The sequence below is a fragment of the Akebia trifoliata genome, chromosome 16, assembly GCF_017979445.1.
Source record: "Akebia trifoliata isolate Shusen 1 chromosome 16, ASM1797944v1, whole genome shotgun sequence".
Lineage (NCBI taxonomy): Eukaryota > Viridiplantae > Streptophyta > Magnoliopsida > Ranunculales > Lardizabalaceae > Akebia > Akebia trifoliata.
In genome coordinates this window covers 2,966,916-2,991,776 of record NC_141390.1, presented here as the reverse complement: position 1 = coordinate 2,991,776, position 24,861 = coordinate 2,966,916, and the positions used below count along the sequence as shown (strand labels likewise).

At 34.0% G+C, this 24,861-nt stretch overlaps 1 protein-coding gene and 1 long non-coding RNA gene across 4 annotated transcripts; one reads left to right on the top strand and one right to left on the bottom strand.

The window, feature by feature from the left end:
• Window positions 1–1,976: 1,976 nt before the first annotated feature.
• On the top strand, window positions 1,977–12,374 carry LOC147382271 (uncharacterized). 3 transcript variants are annotated; one of them, XR_015173971.1, is made up of 6 exons: window positions 1,977–2,518; window positions 3,048–3,362; window positions 4,389–4,482; window positions 5,018–7,496; window positions 7,728–7,827; window positions 7,919–12,374. It is a non-coding gene; the product is annotated as an uncharacterized LOC147382271 (long non-coding RNA). The 3 variants fall into 3 exon arrangements; XR_015173970.1 differs by having other exon boundaries at window positions 1,979–2,972; XR_015173969.1 differs by having other exon boundaries at window positions 1,981–3,362.
• Window positions 12,375–19,112: 6,738 nt separating this feature from the next.
• Window positions 19,113–20,509, bottom strand: LOC147382270 (endochitinase EP3-like). Its single transcript, XM_086429185.1, has 2 exons — window positions 20,020–20,509; window positions 19,113–19,681 (listed from the first exon to the last, which is right to left on the bottom strand). The coding sequence occupies exons 1-2, from the start codon at window positions 20,444–20,446 to the stop codon at window positions 19,272–19,274; spliced, it is 837 nt and encodes a 278-aa protein (XP_086285311.1). The 5' UTR covers window positions 20,447–20,509; the 3' UTR covers window positions 19,113–19,271.
• Window positions 20,510–24,861: the final 4,352 nt, after the last annotated feature.

Here is a 24,861-nt window from a genome sequence, read left to right as displayed (position 1 = left end):
ATCTTGATAACTCATGGGTCCTCTTTGGTATTGAGATTAATCCAGTCTATATCTTCAATGTTTGGCTAAATATTTTTTTTATGTTGTTCTATGAATTCTTTGATTTCTTTAAGAGGGTACTCCGCTCTATCTTCTGATTTTTCTTCGATTCTCATGACGTCAAAGTTGAGTTTAAAATCGAAGTCATACTCATCATTTTCAAACTTTATTCTATCTAAGTGTTCATTCAATTGAGACAAGTCACTTGAATCTTGGAAGAATACTTTTTTATTTTTGAAAATATATGTCCTTTTGAGATTTTTAAAGGTTTTTTTTTAAAATTTTTTTTTGACTTTTGATGAGTTTATTTATTTATTTTTTGTTTTTTGGAAAATATTTGATTTTTTGTTGCTTTGTGAGCTTTTTTATTTTTTTTCAAACATCTCACATAAGAAAAATAATCATTCATATTTATTAATAAGGATAGAGAGCTCTCAAAACAATCTTTTCTCAAGGACCAGGGCTTGTTATAATCCTTGAGCAAATGGTTCATCTAATGGAATTTTTTCAAAGGCTTCTACTGCCTCAAAAGTAATAGGGAATTCCTCCCAACTGTTCAAAACTTTCCCATTCTTTACGAGGTAAATGAAAGGGGAAGGTGGCTCCCTTAATAGTTAGAAAATGACTATCACAATAGTGAGTTTTTTTTTCGCTCATGGTGACTTCCACTTTCAGGGCTCTTTTTCTTTCTTTTGTAGACTCTCGTTGGAATCTCTGTTGAATAAGATATCAACACTATCCACAAAAGTAGATGGGTACTCAACAACCAAGTCTTTTTTATATGGGTCTTGGCTTAAAACTTATAGTCATTGATTTTTTGCTAGCTTTAGTAGTAGTTGCTCAGATAGGCCGTTGGGTTTGGCTTGCGATTTTGGAAAACTAACACTGATATGAGGAGCCTTACCCAGGTTCCAAATGTTTAGTTCATGATTTTGTTTCCTCGCTAACCAGAATTATTTCTTCTTCTTGTTCATATCAGCACTATCCTTTTTTGTGGGCCTGAATCAGAGATTGAAGTAAGGGGTATGTCTATTTGCAGTAATCAAAGCGGTTCTCCCCTTTCCTCATTGGCCTAACCCCTACTTAGGTCGATAATCTGCCTTTTATATTTACCCGTCCGATCATTAGATTTGTATTTGAAAACTCTACTTGCACATTTTCTTTCTCTTTCTCAACATGGTTGATAACAGTAAACTAGTATGAGTGATACATTATCTTGTTTTTGGTTTTCTTTATATCTATGAACGAAACGTCCGCATATCGATTAGAAGGGATTAGATTTTCTACTAGAACCGAAATCATTTTTTGCCTCATTATAAACTTGACACCCTAGTGTAGGGACTACTCCTTCTATGTGAATCTAAGGTCTTCCCAAAAGAAAGTTGTTGCTGGTATTTCCATGACTTTGAATATAACCTTGAATGTGCAAGGGCTGATAGGGACAAACAATTCCAACTTTCTAAGAAAATCCCTTCTTGAGCTATCGAAATCTTGGACAACCTTATTATTCAACCTAGTGCTGATATGAACAAGAAGAAGAAATAATTCTGGTGAAGACGATGTTAGCAACTATGATGCGCCCCTATCCTTTCGAGATAAATTTGATTTCGGTAAAGACGATCAAGTTGGATACCATGATTAGCCCCACTGTTTGTTCCAATTGTGTTGGTGAAGTATTTGTGGGCATGTATGACTTGCTTAAGACCTTGAAGAATGCTTCTTGATGCTCCTCTGAGCTTTGTAAGAGGCCTAAGTTGTTGATTTGAGCTAGTGTTTTGCTCAACTGCTTTACCATGTTAAACTCACTCTTGTGGACAAGCTTAATCATGAAGTTTGTTGCTTCCTTTTTTGAAACTCAGCCTTTTTTTCTTTTATGATTCATTTTGTCTCTCCATACTACTTTCCTCCTTGTTCTATTCTATTGCTTTCTGTTTTTTTTTTTTCTAATTTTTTATGCTTTATACAGTACCTTATGATACTTCCCTACCCTAGTCAAATGATCGATGTCTGCTATCATGGCTTTCTTCATATTTTCTATCCTTACTGATATAAAAATATTAGTTTCATAGCTCCATGGAATTACTTGGTTAAAGTTATACAAGAAGGGTTTGGAGGAAAACATGCTCATTTGGGAGGGTTCTGATTTTATGTGAAGGATAAGAGGTGGTGGACTTGACATGGGAGTAGAGATAGTAGCGGTGAAGACTTGCAGGGTAGATGGACTATAGAAAAGGATGAGTGGGAGTGTAAGGGATAAGAAGGGGAGGTCGAGTTGGAGGATATGATGAGAGGGGGTCGGGTTGCCACGTTGGGAGCTTGAGGGCTAGAGTAGATGCTTAGAACAACCATTCTAATTGGTAGTAGTGAGTTTTGAGATAATGTTGAATTTTTCATATATTGAGAGAGAGTAGTAACGGTTGGCGTTTCTGACTTCTTTGTTAAATGGATTCCGACCTTTGATCTTATGGAAGTTATTAAGGTTGGAGCACTATAGTTTGATTCTTCTTTCATAACTGCATATACCACTATGTGAAAAAATGAGGAATTTTGCAAAAACAATTGTCAAGACATAGCCGATGAATTTTTGAGACCGAAATTTTGGCTTCCAGACCGACAAATTTTGTGGGCATATTTTTTTAAGTCTAAAATAAGCCTCCCTATTAATAGAGAGAATTCTGAAATCAAGAAACAAAAAAACAATAGATGGAGTTTAGGGCAGAACCTTGGATTGAACCTTAATACTTTCTATTTGTTTCGATCGATCTCTCATTTTGTCTCTTGTCTTCCCTCTCATCTCGAATTATCCATAATCTTTCTCTTTCTCTTTCTCTTTGGAATTTCTACGATTTTCTAGAGATTTCATCAAAAATTATCTTTTAGGGATTTCAGGAACCAATCTGGATTGATTTTGGAGGCGATTTTGTCAAATTGAGGTTTAATTCTCGTTTGGAGCCATGTTTCTTCTCGATTGGTTATGTTGTGTGCTCGCATTGCTCGATTTATGGCAGAAAGAGTCCAAGATCTTGTTTTTAGGCTCGATGATCCTGGAAAGATAACATTGCTTCATATCTTGAAAGATGGGATTCTTCTCCTTTCGATCTTTGAAGTTCTGATTATTTCTTTCTACTATTCTTTGTTTTTTACTCTCTTATTTTCTTCATTTTAACTTATTTATAAATTTTGAGTGATATTCTTGTTGTATGATTTGTAGAGATTAGTTCAGCATCAACCAACACTGTATCTGTAAGAGGAATTGAGTATTGACCTTGGATTTGGGAGGGCATCAGATTACTCGCAGAGTTTGGAAAAATTATTATGCGAAGGTAGATTTGGTATTTTCCCCCATTTCTTGCTATGGTTTGTTAAACATAACATCTCTTATTGATATTGTTATTAGTTGCTACGTTGGACCTCTTTTGTTAGTTTTTTTAATCACCAAAAATGAGATTTATTTTGAATCTCATTTTTTCGGTGGCAAATCAGTAATCTATTGTAAGGGCTCTTGTGTTTATTTTGTATGTAGGTCTGAATTCAACTCTCATATGCTTTTTTTTTAAAACTATTAGATAAATATAGATTAAAATAAAGAAGTGATAGTTAAGACGACCAACCAAATATAGGACAAGAAACCAGGAAAACAATTACACAAGCAGCAAAACAAAACCAAAAGCCTATTATATATCAATTTGAGAGACCTGTTCCCATCTAAATATTATATCTAAATGAATATTTCACTAAATTCCTCAAAGATTTTATCCTAACGAAACATAAAGTCTATAATACTAGAAATGTTTTTCTAGATTGTGTGATCCCAACATTTAAAGTTATGATATCATCATGGAAATATACAATAAGAAAAACAGAGACATAATAACAATAATAATATCAATAAAGAAGAATATACTTATGATGTGTAAAGCACATGTAAAATTGATTTTATATGTTTCACTTTGGCAAAAGCTTAAATGCATGTGCAATAGCGCCTACTTTAAAGACCTAACACCTCCCTAGACCTTGATTTAGGCATTATATACTAAATCCACTGCAAGTTCAGCTTGCATTAGGCATTGTTGCATAGTGAGATCAAAGTTTTGAGTTTGCTAGTTCAACATGACAATGTTTAACCAAAGAAATACTACATTGAACCCTCCAACTATAATATCATAAAATGTATTACTTCTCAAGAACCAATTTTGAAAATGCGGCTACCTTGAACAAGGTGTATCCTGTACCAAGAACCTATTTTAAAAGTGAGTTCTAACACTTAATTGATCATGCCCTTTATTAGCTTGAAGTATCGATGCTAAATAGTTCAGTCCTTTAATTTGGTTTTGTAATTCCTCGCACAGTTTATATACTTATTCACTTATTCAGTAGATTGATGCCACTCTTCCCTATGCATTGGTGTTGCTCTTCCATTTGTAAGGGTTATTGTTTAGCAAGGTAAGGGGCCAACATTATTGTTGATCATCTTGCTTATATTTGCAAGATGTTTGTTGCCATTTTTGGATTGGTTGTGGTCAGATTCCTATCACCAACATTATTATTCAAATCCGATGCTATTACAATAATTTGCAATCATGTCGGTTATCTGTAATCAACATGATCAAAAGACCTATTAACCTAGGTCCCTTTAGAACAGATAATTCAAATCCGTTCAAGGATTATGGTTTGGTTCATTTCTTTTCTTTTTAGGTAGACCTTTTTAATTTTGTCAATGATATCACAATCATAATCCCTAGAACAATATGTTCTTGATCTCTATTATAGATTTTGATCATACTTTTGATGTTGGATACATCAATGTACATTTGCTAAATTATTGTTCATGGGAAAACTAAATGGAAAAAAAATAAACTAATAGAAAAGAAGTCAATGAATCATTGCAAATAAGACTAATTACTCAATGAGATATTATTTGTAAGAGTCCCTACTGCTCTTGATTTCTTCATAGCCTAACCTTCTAAATTTTTTATAGGTTAACTCCGTACACTTGGTCTTCCAAGTGATATTGTAGTTGAAGTTGGAGAGATGTCCTTCCATCTTCATAAGTTTAAATTCTCCCCTTTAAAATTAAACTAGTTTCGGTTGTTACTTCATGCATGGTTTCTATTAGTTGCTCTACTTAAGCGTTTTTTTTTCAAACCTAAGTAAATTGTTATGCACGTTGCAATATGAAACTTGTGCTTTCCCACCATCCAAATAAGGCAATAATGTAGGGGTGATGATATATAGGTAAATGACCTCTTGGATTACTAAGCTTCAAATATATTTCTGCTAGTGCACATGACTACAAGAAGGCATAGTAAATTGCTAAGCACTTCCAAGAACTATTTCCTAGAAATTTTTTTTAAACTTGAAAATTTTATAGGAATTAATAGAATTCTAGATGAATCCATGGCCACATGAATTTGCCAAATTAGACTTGTGCAAGTGAAGATATTGTGTGCCAAAGCTGTTGTTACCATTGTGCATCGTTGCTGCGACATCCCATGCTTTGTAGCCTTAAATTTAAATAAGGTGAAATAGACTCCCAGATGAATCCATGGCCAGTGAAATCACTCAATTTGGAGTTCTATTCATATTGTTATAAGTACTTGATGCTACTGCTACCCTTATGTTTTGAGACCTAGAAAACTTGAAGATTAATGATGTTTATGTGTTTATAGAGGAAGCACATGTATGGTCTGACTTGTAGAGGAATGCTTACATTAGAATATCCATAGAGTTCCACACTTAGAACCATCTCATAATGTACAACAAATAGCACCTACCTTATGGTGGACACTTTATCTATGTTTTAGAGATAGATTTACATTTATAGATTTATAATCGTACATAACTATTAAATAGAATTACATTACACAACTTTGTGTAGCTTCAGTAAATATTATTTTGTTTACCCTATAAAAATGGCGTCAATCCCTGTGTGTAATTATTTGTCTTAATTCTAGATTTCATGGGCATTGGAGGTATGCTTGATTTGCAAACTATTATATTGGTAACAATCATTATTTCCACCTTTCCCATGTGGTTATACCTAGAAATCCAAATTATATTGTCCTAACTCTAATATTCGTTTTTAATGTGATTTTCTTAAGTTTTAATAGTAAAAATTATGGTTGAATTTGTAACTTTGCAAAACAGATTGACTTGTCTTTTACTTCTAAGGTGGGTGGTGGTCTTTCTATTTAAGGCATAAGCAATAAAAGAAAAAAAAAAAAAAAAAAGATAATCACACTGAAATGTGTTATTTGCCTTGAGATCTGTCAGTTTTTTTAGATGTCTTACATGATTTGATGCCACCCTAACTACGCCATCTATTCAAACTTGACATATTAATGTAAACTGTTGAATTAGACAGCATCTATTGTAAATTGGTCCAAAACTATCAGTTTTTGTGATATCTTATATGATTTGATTCCACTGGATGTATTATTATAGACTGTTGAATTAGATTGTTTCTATCATGAAATAAACTAAAATTGACCACAGTTTAGAAAGTAGAAAAGGACCATGTAAATGACAGTGTCATTCCCTGACATAATTTCTCATATCATTTTACCATCCATGCAGACCTAGTTGACTTGTCCAGGTCATCTCGCCTTGGATGAGTCAAATCCTTTCAAATAAATTTACGGGATTTACATCATTCGAAAGGTAGATTTTGCAAACAGTTGGAGGTTTATGATGCATTCCCTTGTACTGTCAAATCTTTGAATGAAAAACTATTTCATTGCATACCTTCTTTGAAAAAGGGTGTTCTATTTGAAGTTAACCCAAATTTGTGATTTTCTTTGCAATCATCACAAACAAAAAGTGGATTGTAATGCATGCTCCTTACATCCTTTAAAATCATACAATAATTTGATACTTGAGCTTACGTGGTTCTCGATCAACATATGTAATCAACTTTAAAAATGATATAGAATGCATTCTACCTGCATAATTTTTTAAATTTTTTATGGAATATATTTCATTTCAAGTTAGTAATTTTATGGAACTAGGGGACAAAGTTGTTTACAAGCATTTGGGAAGTATGGTAACTATTGGCAAAATACAAGGTTCTTATGGACCTCAGAGCAAGCAATGTCAGTTGCTTGACACGTAAGCGTCCACCCATAAATTTAGTGGGCTTATATTGCCATGCCTACTTTTTGACAATACAAACAATGAAATATTAAATCTAGTGTTGGATTTAAGTAACCATTCTCCAAACAAACTCTTTGATTTGTGTGTATATCTTATTTGGGGATGTAGAATTGGTTGCCAGTTCACCAATTAAGAATCCTTAAAATTTATGAGCAAAGTATGATGAATGTACTTGTTTTTTTTTTTTTTTACTTTCCAGGTTTACATGTTCAAGTATGATTCAACCCATGGAGTTTTTAAAGGAACCATTAAGATTGTTGATGGTTCTACTTTGGAAATCAATGGGAAGCAGATTAAAATTACAAGTAAAAGACACTGTTTTGATGATAGTTTCTTTCTATATTTTCATATAGAGAATTTAATTTTTGTTGTCATAATGGGAAAGATTTTATTCTACGCAGTGAACACGTGTCAGTAATCCACTAATCACTTGCATGACATATGAATAATCTTGTATTAGTATTCTTATTTTGGTTCTGAGATTATTACCAACATGTTTGATCCATTGGAAATATTAATAACTTAAATTTATTCAGGGATCCAGAAGAGATTCATTGGGAAAATTATGGGGCCAATTATGTTGTTGAATCTTCTAGAGGATTTACCACAGTAGACAAGGTATCATCACATATAAAGGTTAGTTGTGGATTCAACTTATGTAGTTAGTTTTTTATATTCTCTCTCTTTCCTAATATTCTTACCAGTTTTTATTTCTTTGCTTCAATAGGGAGGTGCCAAGAAAGTGGTAATATTAGCCCCATGTGTTGATGCTCCTATGTTTTTGGTAGGAGTAAATAAAGGGTCATATAAGTTGAGTAATGGGTTTTGGAGGGCACACTAACGATTGGTGTCTTTGCATCTTTCGTGAGAAGTAGTTTTGAATTTGGAATCTGCATTTTTGTTTCCCATTCTTAATTTAAGTTGAATAATTTGTTTTATTATGTTCTTTGTGAATTAATTGGTATTGCGATGATATGTTTTGTGTTTTGTTTCTAATTAGATTTGATGTGAATTAAGTTTCTTTGGGTGGTTAAGATTTGATTTCTATGAGTGACCTTTGTTTTATGATTTTTTTTTTACTATTTTGTTTGTTGTGATTGGTAAATTAGAGGACCGTCCTAATGTTTATTAAACATCCATATTCGACAATCATATACTATGGATTTTTTTATTATTTTTATGCCCATCCTTCAATAATTTGATAGTTCAAGGCCGTCAAAAACAAATTCTACAAGAAAATATTTGACGAGCATATTTGACAAACTGAGGCTGTCAAATATGAGATTTTTCACATAGTGTATTGTGAGTCTATTTCCTATTTCATTATGGGTTAGGCAAGAGATTATGATAGATATTTTATTGTTGCGTATGGCTTGTAGGGTTGTCCAGTATGATGACCTTCCTATTAATCAAATTTTGTACCTAATGTTTGAATTGTCAGCACTGATTCGTTGAGTGCCCTAGTGCACCCATATGAAACTCACAAAAGAGTTGGAATTTTACTTTGGTCTTTTAATGACCTTTGGGTTCGGTAATCACTTAATAAGGTACTCTACTTTGAATAGAGTTGGAAGTAGTTTTGATGATATTATCGATAGTTTGGTGAATATTCTATTAACTTTGTTAGCTCATGCTTGTTGGTTTTAGTCGAAATATGGTACTTGTTGTGCTGGTGCGGGTTGTGGAGGATTTACTTGAAAAGGATTCTGAGGCGTAGGGTCCCAAATATTTTGAGGTACTAGCACCCAAGGAGCTTGTTGCACTTACTTTCTCTAGAGATGTATTGGGATAAAGAGGGGTTGTCTGGGTTATAAATTGTTAAGTCTCCTGTCTCTTCTAACCCAAAGGTATCGACTTTCTCTGAGTTGATGCCCTTGCTATCGTTCCTAGACTTGTGAAGTCAAATATCAGACCAGTTTGGATCCCATCTTCTACCCGATCTGTTACTTGTATTAAATTTGAAAAAGTATTGATAGTGTGTCCCACTAGGTGGGTGTAAAATGAATGCCCCAATATTGAGATGAATGTAGTGTTCATCTCTTGCACTGTCATGGTTGGCCTTTTTTTGGAAGTCGATTCTTTCCACCTTTAGGCGTATTCTTTCACAACTTCTCTCTATTCTGTGTCATTGTCGTATATCATTTATGTCTAACCTGACATTTTTGTTGAATCGGTAGTTATGCCAAAATATTTCTATCAGATCTTGCCAACCCTTAATGAGTGAGTGGTCCCTTCAGACTTCTTTGAAATAATTATACCAACATTCTGTCATCCTCGCCAAACTAGCATATTGACACACAATACAATTTTAGGTGTGAGAGAGGGCGTCCTATGCCATTGTATTTCCCAAATTCTAGGCATTTGAACTTGGCTGATAATTGTGTGTTGGGATAAAAACAGAGATTCTTGAACTTGGTCCCTCCTAGAATGTTTGTCCCTTTGATCCTTCTCATCTCCTTTTGGAAGAATTCTATATGTTGAGCAATCTTCTCATCCGTAGTGCTTTTGGCCTTAGTTGCCCTGAAGTCACATTCATCATCTGGGAAGATTAGAGGAGGTGGTCGATTCTATGATATGTAGAACGGAGGGCCTTGATACTCCGAGACCATGGGAGGCAGGATAGTTTATTTTCTTGATTGTTGCTACTCGAAGAGTTCAGGATTCAATTCGAATACTTGGTGTTGTGCGGTTTGGGCTTGTATGAACTGGTGTTAATAATCAACATTTTCTCTTGTCTCTTTATTGTTTAATAACGTTGTTATTCTTGCGTTAGCCACTACTAATTCTGTTGCTATAAGTTATGGGTCTTCTGAGGTACTCATTGTTGGTGAAGATCGAAAAAATATGGAGGCTCCTCAGGATATTTGTATTTCTTTTGTTTTATTACCTATGGGTATAAAAGTCGAGTGTTGGTATGTTATTTACGAAAATAATATGTATGATTTTTTATTAAATCTAATTCAATTATTTAGGGATGACACCCAATTTTTTAAGATGAATAAGATTAAAATGAGGTTTATCAGCGCAGAGCTGGCATCAACACGGAGTTGGGTTGGGTATGTTACGTAGAATTGGCATCAGTACAGAATTGATATCAACATAAAATTAGCATCAACATGAAGCTAGGTTAGGTACGTCAATGTAGAGCTAACATCGTCGCAGAGTTGGATTATATATTTTTTAACATGGGGTTACATCATAACAAAGCTGGCATAAGCATGGAACTAGCATTAACATGAAACTGGATTGTGTGTTTCTGAAGAAGAAAATTATATTAGCACAGAGCTGGCATTAATGTAGAGTTGATTACTTCTTGGATGTTTTACAAGATGTTTCATCAGTGTAGAGCTGACATCAATAGAGAGTTGTCATACTAGTCTTAAAATTTTAAGAGATTTTATTATCATGGAGATAGCATCAATCCAGAGTTGGAAACGTTCTCTTGCAACTGTTCAATCCTTAATTTCATTTTTAGAGAATTTATCAACATAAAACTGGCATCAACATGAAGTTGGAATGTTTGTAAAAAGGAGTCATAAGTATGTAGCTTTTTTTTTATTTATTTAAAAGGAGATACATCTATCCTTCTAACTAAGGATTTACACCAAAGAACAAAAATGAAAATTACAAAACATATAAAGTACTATAAGGTAGGGATTGATTCTGTGATCGATCAACCTCTATTGCTCTTGGGATTCTTCAAATGTTAAGTTAACAAGTTCGTTGTTCTGAATTTGCAATTCTTCTTCTCAAAGTCATGATTCATCTTTATACTCCAATAGTCTTTCAACCTCATGTTTGACTCTACGAAGTTCTTCCTTAACATTATCTCATTAGATCCTAGCTTCTATCTATTGAGATTTGACTTCCTCAAGTTCTTTCTGGAAGTTTTCTCTAACTATCATTTCTTCAACTAATCAAGAGTAAGTATTATCCATTTCTTTTGAAAGGCGGAGGATGACATTCGCTGCACGACTATCGATCTCACTTCTTTGCCTTTTTTAGGTGCGAAATTGATCATTTGTAGATTTTGAGGATGAATTTTGTGGTATGTTTGTTGGATCCATTGATCGTACTCTTTTGAAGTTCTAGTAGTAGTACTTAATTTGAGTTTAGCAGTTACATCATTGCTACTTACCCATAATTCTTGTGATCTTTGAAAAATGTCAGGTATTGTAGCGAGGTTGAAAGCATATAGATCCCCAAACACTATCCCAATCTGGGGGGGATCTTATAGAAAAGTGAATTGTCTCAATACTCAAAGAGGTACATATGGAGTGGAAGCATCGATGCTAACGAGGACCATATATTTACAATTTGGAGTAATGAATCTTTGAGATTGCGTGCATCATGTTCTATGCCAAATAACCTTAGATTGTAGGCAAGAGAGTAATGCTGAATATTCTTCAACTGAAGTCAAGGTTGGTTTTGGATATCCAAGCATATTGGTTTGTATTGGGATAGGCTTAGGTCGCACATTGATTATGAGCGTTGAAAGGGCCAATATGTGTTCTCTAAACCATGTTTGGAGAAATGTAGGACATCCATATAACTTTCCACCACCTCGGTGAGCATAGTGGTAAAGATTGAGGAGAAGCATTGTAATGATCATAATGGAAAGCGTCCAACCTTGTTGATGTTGAATAAGGATGTTGCACAATAATCAACTAACATGATGTTGACTTCTCGATAGTAATAGTTGTTTGACTACTGCTAAGGTAAAAGTCCCACATTTAGTGACATCTTGAAAATCTTCTAATGACATCCACCCTTTCGTCAATAGAAAATCGAAAAAACATACGTTATATCCTCCAAATGCTTTCTTTTCTATATGAGTTTTCGATATTTTTAGCCATTCCATGATGTTTAGGGTATATCTAGGCTTGTGTTTAGGGATGACTGCCTCTAACATAGGTTAGTCTATCTTTGAAATGGCTAGGGCCAAAGAGTCTCCTCTTATATTTTTGCATTTCCACTGCACCATTTCAAAAAATGGAATTCTGGTAATCAAATTAAAGAAAACTAGTGTGCATACAAAATGACGCGTAAGGTTGATCGAGCTCAGACTCATCCTATGGTGTTTGTGATGTGAGATGAATGCATAATATAAGTGAAATATCATGGACATGAATCCTCAGCTTTATTAAACACACAAGCACAAAAAAGGGGAAAAGATGCACCTTCCCGACTCAAATTTCTAAAAAATATCTATATTCTTATCCTAAGAAAATCTAGCCTAAGAATGTCTAATGTATGACTCAATTTTTCTTTCTCTAAGATCAGCTTTTCCATACCTTCAAACCTCGTTGATCTATTGTTAACTCGAGTTTTTGGTTGGTGGCTTGGGTTGGAGCTTTCTACTTGTCCTTTAGATGATAAAACCTATAAAGCTTCAGTTTTGAACCTCATATAAGTTTTTGGGTAAATCCAATTAGGACGTGAAGTGTAATGGATGGTATGAGTACGTAGTGCTTGTGACTTAATTGATCTTAGACTCGTTCGATACATCTACTCAAATAAAGTGTTTATGCTCAACAATTTGATGATCAATCAAATTACGAGTTCCTAAAGAAATATTTAGATATATAAGAAAGCTCATAAAATATATATACAAAGATAAATTATTTTTATTATTAATTTTTTAAAAATAAAAAAGTCATAAATTGATGAACTTGAACGATCAAAATTGATGAATTTGATGTGCCCAAAATCGAAAGTAGTGTAGCAAAATTAAGTGTATTGTCAAAATCCGAGAACAATGTTGGAGGCATAAACTTCTGCACAATATCATAAAACGATCACTACTTTGTACTCCAATGTTGGATTTCAGTAAACTTATTCTCCTTTCAAACATAATGAAAATAACTACAAGTGTCATGAAGAAATCGAGATCAGAAAATATCATCTTAGATGATACTTTTTTACCTAAAGATATATCAAATTTTGATTAAAAAATTTCAATTTTTTTTTTATGAAATATTAATCTCGATTTTTTTGTTCTCGGATTTTTTAGTACATTTCTTACTTATTTTGGAAACATTTTTACTGGGTTTTCTTTCTTTGAGCCAAATTATTTTTTATTTTTATTTTTTTTAAACATGGAGGGTGATTGTGTCATAAAATATGAGATTTTTGAGTCCAAACATCACTACTACTTAACATAGTGAAGTAGTTGAATAAAACCCCAGCTCAAATCGGCATCTTAGGCTTCTTAAAAGCTCAAAGGAGTATCAAAAAAACCTTCTTGAAGGTCTTAGGCAAGTCATACATGCCCACAAATACTTTATGAACACAACTGGAGCAAACAGTAAGGCAAATCATTACATCCAACCCGATCGTCTTCACCGAAAGTAAATTTATCCTAGAAGGATTATGGCATATAGAACCGTTGAACATCATGATCATGTGCAAAGGGATGATGATCGTGAGAGTGTTGATTAATATTGGCTCAACCATACATATTTGTCCTTTGGAAACCTTTCATAATCTAAATGTAGACTGGTTTAATATTAGACCAAATAATAAGGTTGTTCAGGATTTCGACAACTCAAAAAGGGATTCTTTTGGGAAGTTGGAATTGCCTATCATTATCGGCCCTTATACTTTTGTGGTTATATTCGAAGACATGGAAATACCAGTAATGTTCAACCTTTTTTTGGGAAGACCCTGGATTCACATAGCAGGAATAATCCCTTCGTCCCTACAACAGAGAGTCAAGTTCATAATGGGACAAAGAATGATATCGATTTTCTTAAAAAATCTGATCCCATCTAGTCAATCTCTGAATGGTCTATTTATAGATGCAGAGATGACCAAAGATAAGATGATGTATCACTCATACCAATTTACTATTATCAACCATGTTGAGAAAGGGAAAGAAAATGTGAAGGTAGAGTTGTCAAAGACAAATCTAATGATCGGATGGGTAATGAAAGAGGAAGACTATTGACCACTTTGATTATTGCAAATAAGTATACCCCTTACTTTGGTCTCTAATTCAGGCCCACGAAAAATAACATTGCTGATATGAATAAGAAGAAGGAGGAATCCCAATTAACGAGGGCACAGAACCGTGAACCAAACACTTAGAACCTAAGTAAGGTTCCTCATATCAATGTTAGCTTTCCCAGATCGCAAGCTAGACCCGATGGCCTATTTGAGAAACCACTACTAAAACTAGCAATAAAATCAAAGACTATAAGTTTCAAGCCAAGACACGTACGAAAAAACTTGGTTGTTGAGTCCCCATCCACTTTTGTGGATGGTGTTAATATCTTATTTAACGGGGATTCCATTGAGAGTATACAAGAAAGAGAAAGAGAGCCCACAAAAGTAGAAGTTTCCATGAGCAAAAAATAAGAGTTACCATTTCCCATTAGCTTCGATTGAGATTTAATTGTTACTCTGCCAAGCTTCGGAGGTACTATGCCCGGCCCTAAAAACAGTTAGCTGGATGTGATGGTCATTTTTGAACTATCAAGGGAACCACCTTCCCATCTCATCTATCCTGTAAAGAAAGGGGGAAGTTTTGAACAACTAGCAAGAATTTCTTATTACTTTTAAGGCTGTAGAAATTTCCAAAAAATGCCATTTGACAAATCTAATTGCTCGAGGATGATAATAGGCCTTCATTCTTGGGGAAAGACTGTGTTGATGGCTCCCTATCATTACTAATAAATATACATGATTGTTCTTTTTATTTTAGATATTCGAAAAAATAAAAAATAAAAAACTCGCAAAGTAAGAAAAAATCAAATATTTTCCAAAAAACAAATTAAATAAAAAAAATCTTCAAAAGTCAAAAAAATATTAAAAAAATAGATATTTTCCAAAAATAAAAATAAAAAGCTTTTTCAAGATTCAAGGGTCTTGTCTCAATCAAATGAACACTTAGACAGAATAGAGTTTGAAAAGATGAGCATGACTTCGACCTTGAATTTGACTTTGACCTCACGGAGATCGAAGAAGATTCAAAAAATGAATGGAGTACCCTCCTAAAGAAATTAAAGAATTCAAAAAGCGTCATAAAAAAATATCTAGCCAAACATTGAGGATATAGATTCGGTTAATCTCAATATCGAAAAGGACCCATGAGTCATCAAGATTGGAGCCTTGTTAACACCTTAGCAAAATGAAAAAATGATCGAATTGTTACATAATTAACAAGACATCTTAGTATGGTCCTACAAAGACATGTCGGGCTTAAATACAGATATTATCATTCACAAAATACCAATTACTCCCTAAAGCAAGTTGATCAAATAAAAATTGAGAAGACTAAAGCAAAATGGACTTTAAAGGTTAAGGATGAAGTAATAAAGTAGTTATAAGCAAGATTTCTTGTAGTCTTTACATACCTTGAATGGCTCGTTAATATCATTCTAATACCAAAGAAAAATATAAAAGTACGCATGTAAACTATTGAGAGTTGAACAAAACCAACCCTAAGGACGATTTTCCACTATCACACATCGACATTTTAGTCGACAATACGGTACGACACGGCATATTCTCGTTTATGGATAGTTTCTCAAGCTACAACTAGATAAATATATCAGAAAAAATCAAGAGAAGACCGCATTCGTCACATCCTAAGGTATTTTCCACTATAAATTCATGTCATTCGAGATAAAAAAAAATGTTAGGATAACCTATCAACGTGCAATGAAAACTTTATTCCATGATATGATCCATAAAGAGATGGAAATTTACATTGACGACATGATTGCGAAGTCCGATCTAGAGGAAGATCACTTGGTAAATTTGATGAAGTTGTTTGATCGACTGAGAAAATATAATTTAAGACTCAACTCGATAAAGTGTCTTTGGGGCAACATCAAGAAAACTATTGGGATTCATCGACAACAGAAGATGCATTGAGATAGATCCAGTAAAGATCAAGTATATTCTTGAAATAAAGGCACCTGTATCAAAGAAAGATTTTAGAACATTCTTGGGTAGAGTACAGTATATCAGTCGGTTTATTGCTCAACTCACACCTATATGCGAGTTAGTCTTCAAACTACTCAAGAAAGATTTGTCAAAAGTATGGAATGAAAATTGTTAAGAAGTATTCGACAAGATTAAAAAGTATTTGATTAATTTATCGTTTTGATCCCTTTTACTCCAGAACGACATTTGCTAATGTACATCTCAATACAAGAAACACCAATGAGTTATGTATTAAGGCAATGTGATAAGTCAGGTGAAAAAGAACAAGTCATTTATGATCTCAACAAGAAGTTCAACGACTACGAAGAAAAGTATCCAGCATTTAAGAAGACTTATTGTGCATTAGTATAGGCATCATAATGGTTACGTCATTATCTGCTCAGGTACTCGATCATGCTTTTCGTTCGAATGAATCCTTTGAAATATCTCTTTGAAAAATCAATGCTAACAAGTCATACCGCAAAATAGTAACTACTCCTATCTAAGTCTAACATCACCTATGTTACTCAAAAAGCCATCAAAGGACAAGCCATTGGTGATCATCTAGACGAGTATTTGTTGCCCGATTATGAACCATTGAAGACAAACTTTGTTTACTGAAGTCAAAGACGATAATGAAGAACCAAGTTGGAAGATATATTACGACGGGACTGCAAACCATAAGTAAAATGGAGTAGGGGTACTTGATTAAACTTGATGGATCTCATATTCCGATAGCTATCCAGTTAAAGTTCTAATGTTCTAACAATGAAACAAGGCATGATGCATATATCATAAGATTGAAAATAATGATTGATCTCGAGGTGGATGAAATTTATGTATTCGGAGATTCAAACCTAGTAGTCTACTAGATGACTATATAATAGAAGACTCGAGAATAGAGTTTAATTCTTTACCACAAATATCTCAAAGAACTTAGCTCAAATTTTACTAGAATGCTATTCATGTACATGCCACGAGCCAAGAACTTATTTGCAGATGCATTGGCCACACTCACTTCTATGATTAGCATCTTAGAATATTTGATCATTGACTCTATTGAGATGGACATTCAAGATGAGTCAACTTAATATCAACTGATAGAAGTATAAGAGCCTGAAGAGAAATCATAGTATTCGAACATCAAAACATACTTAGAAGATCAAACTCTCCTGCCAGATGTAACACATAATGATCAGATAATCATCTAGAAATTGACAAGACAATTCTTTCTAAGTAATGGGATTCTATACAAAAAGTCACACCATGAGATGCTTCTCCGATGTGTGGTAGAAATAGAGGCTAAGCGATTGATTGAGACTATACGTGGTGGAGTTTTAGACCTCATATGAATAGTCACATGCTTGCCAAGAAAATCATGAGAATGAGATATTATTGGATGATTATAGAAAATAATTATTATCAACATGTCCAAAAATGTCATTTATATCAAATTTATGCCAACAAGATCAACGATCCACCTTCGAAACTATGCAATAGTTTTTTTTGTTCTCACCCAACTTTGTTCTTGATGCAATCTTCTTTTTTGTGTTCTCTTTTTGATCTTCAAAATGTTAGCTTATTAGCTTTGAACTTTTGAATTTTTATAATGAAGTAGGGTTGCATTTTAATGTATGGATTAGGGTGGTGGTGGAGGTTATTTTATGAAGTTGAGTAGGGAATTTAATGGGGTTTTAAGGAGATTGAGAGAGAATTGAAAGGTGAAGGAGCTTTAAAAATTGAGAGAGATGAGAGATTTAGAAATGAGAGTGTAGAGACTTAAGAGAGGGTTCAAGTATTGGGAGTTTTGTGACAGATTGATAAGTTTTTATATAACCTTGATGTGACTTTTAGGGTAAGATGGGGTGAAAGTATTAAATGATAAAAAATGACATAAAGCTTATGAATGAGGTGTGGGGGATTTGAGTTTACAAGAGGGGTAGATATGGAAAATGATGTAAGTGAGTTATTTTTTTTACCCAAGTGGTTGGATCTTTCAATCCATATGAGTTGAGTATTAGGTGAAGTTAGGGGGTGTGGGTGTTGGTTAAAAAAATGGTTATATAAGGAGGGTAAGTGTTAATATTTTTGGAGGGTGGAGGAGATGGTGACACATGACAAAAGTTGTATGAAGGTGTGAATTAAGTAACTTGATTAAGGTGAAGAGATGTGGGTGTTGCTTGTCATAAGGGTTTGGAGAAAATGATAAGAATAGTTTATGACATAGGGTGTGAGAATAGTGATGGAAATGATGAGAACAACTTCTTTTGAGAAGTTAGTTATGAGGGTGACATGTGTCCCTCTGGTTAATTATTGACTTTTTGTGTTGATTGGTTAAGATCATGGATATGAGTGGGTTTTTTTGTATGTTGGGTTTATGATTAGCTAGTGGTTTCAGTTAGGTAAGGCTTAAGTTTGGGTTTGGGTTAGGATTAGTTTGGAAATTGATTGGAACCATGAGATTGGATTGGGTTAGGTTGGGTGGTTGGAAATTGATTGGATTTGGATTTAGTGGGGTTTTAAGAGGTTGGTGGGCTTTAAGGAAAATGGCTTTGGGACACTAGAAATGAGGTTAAGGATGGAATTTAATGGGTTTTATGGTGGAGTACCTATAGGTCAATTGGGCCATAAGGATCTTTTATTTTGAATAAAAACGATTTTGAAAGGTTCAGGTTTTAAACCCATTTTGATTTTAAAATATATTCTTTTGAGTCTTTTTGCGCGGGACCCATTCAAATTGGGATGTCTACAACTTTAAAGCCTCTAATACTTTTATTGTTCACGTTTTGTAATTAAAATGAATAGTAAGTTGGAATCATAATTTCATCAAAAGTTGTCATGTTTTCATAAATATTTCAATCCATTTTCCCATTACTATTTTCCCTAGGAGTTCAAAATCCATTGAACATGAATTCCCTATAATCATATATGCAAGAGTAAATATAGGTCGATTCATCGATTTGCACTAATTTAAATTTCAAACCTTATTTCCTTAAAATGTATATCTTTTACATATAGTGGGATATCACATTAAAAGGGCAATCATCTTTAACCAAATGAAGCCATTATTCCGCTCTTTATTTCCTTGTAATTTACTCTCATACAGCATAAAGAAGAACCAATATTTAGATAATCATTTTGCTATAGCTCTAGCATCTGAGGTTGTCACCTGGTGACACACCCAGTTGGTTACAATAATCGGTGTAGTACCCAACCCTTGCTTCAACAGCACCAGAGTTTCCACCATTACATTCACCACCGTTGATTGCTCGGATTGTGGCACCAAACCCTTGGTTCGATGTTATGATCGAATGGACATTGTTCATCCAAAACCACAAAGCGGTCTTGAACGACACAACGGGATCGTTGGCCACGGTTTCGGGAGCATTTAGGCCATCGAATCCAATGCTATTTCCGGCTGGGCCATAGTTGTAGTTCCATGAGATTTGAATCGGTCCTCGGCCATAGTATCCCTTGCCGGCCACACATGGGTACTGTGTATTGGTCTCATCACAGTAGTCCTTAGAGGGACCATCTATCTCTTCTATGTAACAAAAGTCTGTACAAGCAAAACAGTTAAAAGGGTAGTTTAGTTATCAAAAGGTCATTAAAATCATAAGCTATGTTTAAAATTCATCAGTTGACTCGGAACTTGGCTGAGTTGACTCAATTAAATTTGGAGTTGATTTAGTTGTAATTAATTTGCTATTATATCTAATAAGTTTTGATCTGTTTTCGTGAAAAAATGCGTAATCCCAACTGTTGAAAAGTATATCATGAGAATATAGCACGTACCCTTAAGATAAAGATAAATCTTATCTGTTGGATTTCATATTTCAACGGTTGACATTTCGTGCTTTGTTAAGAAAAAAGGAAAAGTTATGATGTTAAACTTACGTCCAGTCTCATGTGTAACATGGGCAAAGAAAGCTGCGATCTCGCGTTTTGAGTCATCTTGGGATCCAACAGTACCAAACTGAGGGTACGAATCCAGGGCTTGAAGGAATTTGTCTCGTGAGTAGAAGTTTTTGCCTGCACACCCTCCATCTGCTTTATTAATAATCCCATCAAAGAACCCTTGGGTTACAATGTCAGCAACCGAGCCACCATTACCACCACCCGTAGGTGTCGGTGTGTCACATGGGCCTTGCTGACATCCGGTGCCACAATAGTCAGGGCCCGTGCCACAATACCCGAATCGGCTACAACATAGGCCTTGAGCACAACCACAATTCTGACCCACAACGGATTCCGAAAGAATTGTGATCAGAACTAAGATGGAAATTAGGGTTAGAAAGGTCTTCATGGTAGAAGGGGAGATCATTTTTGAGTAATAATAATGGGGTTTTGGAGGAAGAATGAAAATAATGTGTTATGAGAATAGAGTATAAGGTTGGGAAGTATTTATATTGCTGTATGGAGGCAGAGATATTTAAGGTTTGAATTAAAAGAGGTGGTTCTGAAGGCAAGAGTGTCGACAGGGGCAACACGACTTTGAATTTTCAGAAAAGAAAGTCAAATTTTAACGATTACATGTCGAATGAAGATTGCAGGGGCAACGTCTTGAGGGGATGTGTTTTCCCTATCGTCAATTTTCTAGAATATTGTTGAAAAAGTCGTAAATGTTGCCAACCAAATTTAATGATTAGATGTCGAATGAAGATTGCAGGAAGGTGAAATTATAAAAGAAAAATCTAAAAAGAAAATTTATTATATAAAACAAGTAAAATATTTTTTTATTTTTAGGAAAAAAAACCCAAATTGACACTTGAAGTACTAAATTTTTTTAAATAAACAAAAAAAATATCGGCATTTAAAGTGTCAAATTTGCCAAAATTTTATATTTTTTCAAAAATAGAATTAAATTTTCCTATTTTTTTTTTAAATGACCCACGCCCTATGAGGTTGGCTCAGAGCCCAACAAACATGTGCCATGTGGCGCAATAACATCAACAATAGAGAGAGCTACTCTCTCTTGTCCATCGCCCACATATTTATTTTTTTAGATTTCAAGTCTTAAAAAAAATCGTTAGGCCCACGTTGATTATCACATTGACAATCCAACAACACAGCTTTTTAGATTTCATGAAAATATTCATATTCAAAAAATTAAAATATATATATTAATTTTCAAACTTGATCCAAGGTGTTGAAAAATGATGGCCATCGAACATTCAAATTTAAAAATAAAATTCAACGGTGAAAAATAACTATTTTTTAATTTTAATTTTTTTAAAAATTCATATAATTTTGTCCTCTACAACTCCATCACATTGAATCATATTTTTGAATGTCACAATGAGATCAAATCAAAAAAATTATTATTATTATTATTTTTTTCACTGTGGGCAGGAGAGAAAGGGATGCTCATATTTTTTATTGAATTTTTTTTTTTAATTTATTACATCTTGAATTTTTTTTGATAGTTGCTTTAATTCTAAGTTGTAATTTTTTTATATTAAATTTAGATGTTTTTGATTGTTTAAATCTTCTCAAAGAATTATAAGATTAATTATTTTATTAAAATATTGTAATTGTAAATCTTTTATTGAATTTTTAGATTGATAATTAAATCATTTTAATTGTTTAATGAATTGCTTGAGTGGTGGAGGAATTAATTATTTTTAAAATTAAATTACAGTTTGCCATGTATTTTTAAAGAATCATTAGAATATGATCATTATATTACCATATAAGTTGAATCCCTTTCAAAATATATCGACTTTTTTATGGGACGTATAAACATGTATAAAATGTATATCACATATTTTCCTTTGAATAATTTTTTAATTAATGTTTGCAACCTAAAATCCAATAAAACTTGAAAATTTCACCAATCAAATTTTTACCATATTCCGAATTGCTAACAATACATGCGACAAAACTTTACTATGATCTATGGAGGGACAGCCAAAGGAATGCAAATTTTTTTATGGATAGATTAGTATTTTTACAGTAAGGATCTAATGGACAGAGAATTATAAATATATTTCCTCGGGATACGTAACTGCAATCTTCTATTCAACCAAATTTTGAAGAAGACCCGTGATGTAAGGGTCGTCTTGGCCCAACCTTTTAGTCAATCAATATTAAACAAAAGGAAAATTCAAAAAATAGTTGGTTGAGATAACGGTCAACAATAGGGTTGAGACAATGATGATTTGACTCTATCATTCTTGACCGTTATCTTCACAAACTTTTTTTTTTTTTTTTTTGTAATTAACATTTTTATTTACTTTAAAAAATCATAATAATAAAAAAATAAAAAAATAAAAAATAAGTAGGAGAGAACTACTATTGCTACCCCCAACTTTTACTTATTACTTTCAATTTCTTAAATTATTTATCACACTCCAATTAAGGATTAAAACATACAATTTTAACATCACAAAGGTTTTGCTTAAATTATTATCTCAACATTACAGAACATAACTTAAATTATTTATCACACTCCAAGTAGGAGAGAACTACTATTGCTACCCCCAACTTTTACTTATTACTTTAAATTTCTTAAATTATTTATCACACTCAAATTAAGGATTTAAACATACAATTTTAACATCACAAAGGTTTTGCTTAAATTATTATCTCGACATTACAGAACATCAATCATACCACTTGTTCAAATAATTTTAGTAGTTGTTCACAATTATATTAGAATCATATAAAATCTTAAACCCAAAAAATAGAAATCTAATCATAAAACAAGAGAAATTCTATTAGCATCTCAAACTTTTACTTATTCTTAATCATTTACTTATTTTCTTTATTTTTAATTAAGGTGTAGACGTAAAAGTTAAGATGCCAATAGCAATGCAAAAAACAAAATGGGGTCATGCTGGATTGACATCACAATTGACATCATTCCACACATTGCTGACTAGGAGATGCAAACATGGTCATAGATGTTTTATACTCGTATCTCGATGAAAGCATCTTTGATTCTGTGCACATATCCAAGTCAACAATGTGGGAAATGATGTGAATTTCAATGTCATTTCAGCATTTTTCCACAAAAAAAAAAAAAAAAAAAAAAAAAATTAGTTGTACTAGATCAACATTACATTGACATCGATTCTCACATTGCTGATGTGGAGGTGCACATATAGTCATATATGTTTTTCACTTGTATCTCAATGAAAAGCATTTATTGTTCCATACATACATCCACGTCTGCAATGTGATAATCAATGTCAATTTTGATGTTATTTCAGCATTTTCCAAAAAAAAAAAAAGGCTCAAAACCGTATAAGAGTTTCCTAATCCATTTTGTTGTTGTAGTGAATGATAAAATAATAGAGATAGAATGTTGTTTGTTCCCTGTAATGATTATGTCATTGACATAGATGAGGAGGTAAATAGTACTGCCTTGGGTGACTCACGTGCTATAATGGATGGGATAAAGGATTGCGATCCAACGAGGGTGAGCTAACCCCAAAAATTCATCCTTAGTTCGGATTGCAGGCTACAATTCGCCTGCATGAAGTTTGAATCGCTAGTAATTGTCGATCAGTTATATGGTAGTGAATTCGATTCCGAGCCTTGTACGCACCGCTCGACACACTATGGGAGCGGACCATGCCCAAAGTTGTTACCTTAACTACAAGAAGGGGGATGTTGAAGTGTAACGGCCATATCATCTGTCACCTAGAGTTAGGTGTAAGCTCGCCTCGGAGCTACCCGGGAGCACCCATGTAACAGTATGTAAGGCTCGTTATGAAGTCATGTCAGCCCCCGTACCAGGGCATATCTGTTAGCTTAGGGTACATGTCAGCCCCGTACCAGGGCACACTTGTTAGCTTAGTGGCATTTTCGTAATAAGGGAGTATGACTGGCCTCCTCTTTTGATGTTTTCTTCTGGAAACCTGGGAAAAACTTAGCATACACTTTGTAAGAAGGGTGTCAGTGCTATCCCAATCCCCAGCCTACACCTACGTTGTTAAAGCCCTTGAAGCCCAGTTCCGTGGAAGTCTCGCGTGTCATAGGATCATCTATTGTTTTGTAACACATCTATTGCTTTTGTAAAACGTTACCCCGTGTACTTCAATATTATATCAACAAAGTTGCCTCCGGACTTTACCTCATGTTGCCTCATTTACTTGTTTGCTAGCTACGTATGTGTGGTGTACGATCATTTTATAGGTTTGTAGGTGGATTTGACCCCCTTGCGCTGCACGACCTCGCTTCGAAAGAATAGGACCGTGACAATTGGTATCAGAGCTGCAATTGTTTGAGCACAGTTGGTATTCTCCCGAGAATCCATTTAGTTCATGCGAACGATGGCAAGAGGAACTACTAGTACCGCGGATCAACCCGTTCCAAACACACCAGCACCACGTACAAACAAGGAATGCATTGAGGTATTAGAAGAAAATATAGGTATGCTATCCGGTATAGTTAATGGTATTGCGCAATTAAATGATCGTCAGAACACGCTGGAGGAAAGATCCGAGACATTAAGAGCTAGAGTGACAGACCTTGAGGAAGATACCCGAGGCAACCTAGCCGCCGTACAGGAACAGATTACGGAGCTCACTACGAAAGTAGGCCTCCTGGTCAGAGTCGTCGGTAATTAACGGCCTACCAGTAGTGATGCTTCTCCCTCGCGCTTGCGAGTACCCGAGCCACGCACCTTTGATGGTGTTCGCGATGCGAAATCGAGAATTCCTGTTCGACATGGAGCAGTACTTCCGTGCAGCTCGTCCGGATTTTGAAGAGGTAAAAGTAACAACTGCTTCT